Consider the following 6,004-nt stretch of genomic DNA (forward strand, 5'->3'; position numbering starts at 1 on the left):
AAAGTATAACTTGCACAGCGTAAATCTGTTTGTACTCCTGTCTCATAATACTGCAAGCTGGATGAAACAACAGAGACTTTTTTATCATTTCGAAGCTGGAGAATCCAAGACCACAGTGTTTCGATTATTGTCTGATGCGGACCCTCCCACTGGGTTACAACTGGCTCCCTGCTGACTCTCTCCTCCTTAACCTTTCCATAGCACATGCTTACATAGGCAGAACTCTCTGGTGTTCATTCTCCTAAGGATCAGGACCTTCACGCTTAACTTCTTTCATACTCATTGCCTCCAAAAAAGTTTTTTTCTCAAAAAAAGTCATGTTGGGCATTCAGCGTCTAAATTTAGGGGAGATAAAACTTTCCATCCATAAGACAGTATTCATAAAACAATGGGCCAGTGGATAGCATGCCTATGAAGTAGCATATGATTCCATGTGAAACATTTTATCCAAAGGTTTTATTCTTGTTTGATGTTTTTCTTTGCTCCCAAATCTTTACTCTTATTTTTTAATTAAAGAATATAAGAGAGGGCTGGAGAGATGGCTCAGTGGTTAAGAGCTTTGCCTGCTCTTCCAAAGGTCCTGAGTTCAATTCCCAGCAACCACATGGTGGCTCACAACCATCTGTAATGAGACTTAGTGCCCTCTTCTGGCCTGCAGAGATAAATGCATTCAGAACACTGAATACATAATAAATAAATAAATCTAAAAAATATTATAAAAAAAGAATATAAGAGAATACTGTGAATGTCTAAGATTTTGTTGCATTTGCTTTTTATGATCCCCTGTGTGCATGCTCTCTGTTCATGTGTGCGTACACATGGAAGATATACATTGAAAAAAGACTCACATATATGTGTGTATAATCACATATGTATACAGTTATATCTTTGGTTTTTGCTATACTGCTTGCAATTTAAGACAGAAAATTGTTCTTAATGAAGTTTGAAGACTAGATGTTAAACAAAAATCATGAGATATCGTCTCCCACTTATGGGGGCTGATGTAGTTATAAAGATAATTTTCAATTTTGATGTCAGAAAAACCGTGCCACTTCATTTTACAGGTCTTTGAAGTGTGTGGGTTATTCTGACGATAGAAGACAGTCTTTCAGGTTCAGTAATGCTTATTGGAGTATCCGATAAATTATGTTCTTGGAGCTAGCTCATTGTATTAGCTTATTGGCATGGCTTGACAGTGCTTTTTGCAGTCATCCTGATATTTTACCTTCTTTTTCCACGGCAGTATACAATGCTGTCAGGACAGGTACCATTCCAGTCTCATGACAGAAGTTTAACCTGTACCAGTGCGGTAGAAATCATGAAGAAAATTAAAAAGGGAGACTTCTCCTTTGAAGGAGAAGCATGGAAGAATGTGTCCCAAGAGGCTAAAGATTTGATTCAAGGTAAGACACTCAAGAAATCTGGTATCTGTATCCCATGTAGTAACTACATAGAATCATGCCCAGTACACAAGTCTATGTTAATTATTCCAGAAACCCACGAGTGTTTTCAAAATCTTGCCAAGTGGCTTGTTTTCTCTTTTCTGGAACTTTCCCTTTATAAGCTCATCCCCGTTTCCAGTATGAGAAATTGGCTCCCGGTGGCATCCCAACCTAACAGAGTCAAAACAAACCTTGTCTTTTTTCTTCTGTGCTTTCCCCACAAACACACTCTACTTCTATCTGTTTTCTTTTGAATGATGGCACTGCCCTGAGCCAGACAACAGAAACAGAAACCTTGTTGTTACCCTGACTGCCTGCCTCCAGCCACTTAGTGCTACAACTCTATATGTTGCCTGGTTCCCACCTTTCTGCCCATAGGCTACTGTCATCATTTCTCTGCCAGTGGCCGTACAGCATCCTGTCAACCCAGCCCACATAGCTTTCCCACCACTTCTGTACCAACAGAAAGACACAATCATCATACCTTTCCTTGGGGCAGGGTGGAGGGATCATTTGAAGACTCTCTATTAGCTTTGCATCCACTCCTTAGCTTGGCCTTCAAAACTAGACTTTCAGGTCCTGGCTTGGCCTGCCTCTACTTCCTCATCACCCTATCTCTGCCATTGTTGAATTCTTGAATTCCTCCAATAGGTCAAGCTTCACACATGGCCTTCTTAATCATTGCAGCCCCTCTCAGTCTAGCTCCTCCTTCTCATCATGTGGGGCTTATTTCCTAGAAACCTGTAGGCTAACACATGCCCTGTGTTTAGCTCGTGTCTTATGCATTGCTACTGCACTAGTCCCCTCAGATTAGAGTAGCTGTCTTTGTCTCTGTGTCTCTTGCTCTCTCCTTTTTGAGTGTCTGTCCCTAAGTCTCCAGTGCCATACCACATCCTGTATCCTAGAAAATGGCTAGGGAGTGTTTGGTTTATATTGGGCTTACTGAGTCACAGTAGAATCTTTTGAGGGGTGGTTTTCTCCTGGTTGGAAAGCCAGGTAGCTTACATACAGCCTCATAGACATAGGTTCTTGTGACCTTTTCTTAAAATTCAGTGTCCTCTAGCAGGCAAAGGTATATACATTTGTAGGAGGTAAAGGTTTATTGAAACCATCGTGTCACAAGAACATAATTGACCTTTTATATGATACTGATTGTTAAAACTATGTTTAAAGTGGAAAATTATAAAATTAAAATGCCTTATTCCTGTAGGACTTCTTACAGTTGATCCAAATAAAAGGCTGAAAATGTCTGGCTTGAGATTCAATGAATGGCTTCAGGATGGCAGTCAGCTGTCCTCCAATCCTCTGATGACTCCAGACATCCTGGGATCGTCAGGAGCTGCTGTGCACACCTGTGTGAAAGCAACCTTTCATGTAAGACCCTGTTCTGTGCTCGTGGACAGTTTAGAGAGGGCTCCTAATCATGTGGTCTTACTGGGTAGCTTTGGAAACAATATCCACTAATACATTTAAAATAATTATGTACTCTTAATTTAGGAAGGGCATGAAGTAGATGAGACGTGCTGAATATAGATTGTAATCTTGAAAGACTGAGATGGTACATTACTAACTTTGTCCCAAACAGATGCACTGAAAAGTTCAGTTATTAGTGCAAGATGAGTTGAAAGAGGTGTAAAAGAATCTGGAGGGATTACCTGGGGAGAAAGAGTCACTGCAGAATAGGATTTGAAAGGTGATAAATGAATGGAGAGAATGGCTGCAGGAATCCCGTTCTCAGCGGTGTAAGGTGTGAGGTCATCAGGTGTCACTGTAGCACTTCTCTTTAGGAAATGTTAAGGAAATTCAGGATAGAGTGTGGTGGCACACACCTGTAATCACAGTACCTGGGAGGTAGAGACAGAAGAATCAGCCCCAAGTCATCCTCAGCTTCATATAAGTCTGTTCATACAGCCTGGTCTACTTGATAGCCTGTCTCTAATTAACATAAACAGGCTGCAGAGATGACTCAGTAATAAGGAGTAATTAATAGCGCTGCCTGCTCTTGCAGTAGACCTGGTTAAATTTCCAGCGCTCATATGACAGCTCATAGTATTGTGTAATTCCAGTTCCAGGGGACCCAGTGCCCTCTTCTGGTTTCTACAGGCACAGACATACATGCAGGCAAACACCTGGTCATATAAAATAAAATATTTTAAATAACAAGGAACAGTGAGAAGTAATCATGACTCTGGGACAGCTGAGCTGGTACAGGTTACACAGTTACCTGGTGCCATGTTACCGGTCTGTCATGGATGAGACCCTGCTCCACACCCAGCTCTGGAGAACTTTGTCCTGGTCTTAAGGACTGGATGAAAAGTTTTCCCAGCTCTGTTCCTGTTCCAAGAGCAGCTTGTGGTCGCCAGAAAAGCTGTCTGCTAGACAGTCTGTAGTGCTGTTAGCCTCATGACTCCTTTTCTCCCCAGGCCTTTAACAAATACAAGAGAGAAGGGTTTTGCCTTCAGAATGTGGACAAGGCCCCTTTGGCTAAGAGGAGGAAGATGAAGAGGACAAGCACCAGCACAGAGACGCGCAGCAGCTCCAGTGAGAGCTCCCGCTCATCATCCTCCCATGGCAAAACAACACCCACCAAGACGCTGCAGCCCGGCAACCCCACAGACAGCAGTAACCCAGACACCCTCTTCCAGTTCTCGGACTGAGTGCCCTGGGAACGGAAGGCTGTCCTGACTGACCCTTGCACCTTAGTTCCCTCAGCATGTGCCTGAGGTATGTTCTGTGCTTTAAAAAGATGTCTCCCATTGTTCTCATTGGAATTTGCCTCTTGATGAATTTTTTTTCCGGGGAAACCTGTTTGGTTATCCTTATCCAAAAGCACTGGACAGACAGCATTACTGTGAATAGAGGACACGTGATACTTTTTAGCCGACTAGCATGATGCCAGTTCAAGATTCTTCTTGAAACAGCAAAGGTTTCTGTAATTTTAGTGACTGGTTAGATAAGTCACAGATTTTCACACATCTGTCAAGAAGACTTGATGACTTCTTCTATGCCTGGTGGCCAAGGTTTTTAAGAGACTTGCACCCTTTGGGTAGTGATTTTTCTCTGAAAACAGAGAAAGGGTCTGTTTTCGAAAAAGATGCTATAATGAATTTTATGTGTGGCTTGTTTCTTAAAAGAGAATTTTAACTTATTGTTTTTATTTTATGGTCATATATGCTGATAACCTGCTACTATTAATCTTTTTCTAAAAAGTGAAAAAATATTTAAGAACCTAAGGTCCTATGTTCTGCACTTGGGACCATCTGAGCTGCATGCTAAGCTATGTTTGTTTTTAATTTTGCACTACTTTTTCCTGGCAGTTTGTTTTAATGGCTGTTGCCAGAATTAAGGTACATGTCTCTTGGTTTTATGTAATATAGCACTTTATAAAATAGTATGAGTATTGCAGTCTGTCTTATAAGGTGCACTGTTTAAAGCATATGTACTGTACTTTGCCATTCTTTTCATTATCTACTTTAATTTGTCCTCACATCCCTCTTCTGCTTCCTATGCAGCAAGTGGAAAGGGACTTGTTGTATAATGACTCATTAGCCACTTATGCACCAACATGAGGAGAAGTAAAGGGAAATTATACTCAACACTGTGCTTCACATCTGTACACTGTGTTGCGCTACAGTGAGGCATTTTCTCCTGTAGTCATATATTATGTACATAATATTTTAGAACCATACCTATACTTGTTTTGAAATGTTTCTGTTAAATTTTAGATCCACAAAGCGTTTTATAAACTTATGCAGAGCACTTTTACTGCTCAGAAGTTCTGAATTGATACAGATGCCAAGTGCTATGTCATGAAGACATTTCATTGAAAGACTGCTGCATTTTACAGTTAATACAAACTAGTTAATTCCCTATGCAAAAAAGAAATTACAAGATTTGTATTTTTTTTCTTTAAAGCCATTACATGGAATGTCAGGACTGAGAAAAATGATCTTTGCTGTGTTTACAAGAATCATGCTTAGAAAGATACTGCCACATGTCTACTTTACAGTTTGTAGTGAGAGCTCATCAGCATTAGTTTGGAATTTGGACACGATACCTATTTCTCTCTTAAGGTGATAGCAGCATTAATTTCAACCAGTGATGAGTACTGAAAACACTGAATTCTGTGTAATGGTAGTATATTTATTACTAAATCAATGTATATATTAATAGTATAGGCAACAAAATGGCAAATATTAAAATATTTTCAAAAATTATATTATCCTGTTCACTTTTTGTTCACATTAGTTACTGGGGATATTTTTTGATACTCTGACTGGCCAGATGGCTATATAATTCTCATTGAGTCAATAAAAATTTTATACTCCTAGCTTTCAGTCATTTCTAGTAATGATAGGAAACTGTGAATTGTTAATAAAATATAGCTGTTTCACAAAATGTGATGCCCTTGGGCACAGACTTTTAATAAGAATATGTCCACTTATTTTTACACTGGATATATGTGGATTGTATTTGGAAATGTATAAGTTAGTTCTTGAAGTCATTTGTAAATATGTGTCCTGGTAGAAAATATGAGTTGCAGAGTACAAATTGAGAAGACT

General features: G+C 39.8%; 1 protein-coding gene across 2 annotated transcripts in view; it reads left to right on the plus strand.

Annotated features, from left to right (window-relative positions):
• Rps6ka5 (ribosomal protein S6 kinase A5) overlaps positions 1-5,659 on the plus strand; it is a 189,507-nt gene extending 183,848 nt beyond the window's left edge. For both annotated transcript variants that reach the window (XM_041633200.1, XM_041633202.1), the window contains 3 exons: positions 1,244-1,403; positions 2,653-2,816; positions 3,866-5,659. In XM_041633200.1, coding sequence (XP_041489134.1) covers positions 1,244-1,403; positions 2,653-2,816; positions 3,866-4,099 — 558 coding nt within the window. In that variant the 3' untranslated portion in view covers positions 4,100-5,659. The remainder of the gene's footprint in view (positions 1-1,243; positions 1,404-2,652; positions 2,817-3,865) is intronic.
• The last annotated feature ends 345 nt before the right edge of the window (positions 5,660-6,004 follow it).

Source organism: Microtus oregoni, unplaced genomic scaffold, assembly GCF_018167655.1.
Source record: "Microtus oregoni isolate MIOR12 unplaced genomic scaffold, Mior012 000043F_ref0000047, whole genome shotgun sequence".
Lineage (NCBI taxonomy): Eukaryota > Metazoa > Chordata > Mammalia > Rodentia > Cricetidae > Microtus > Microtus oregoni.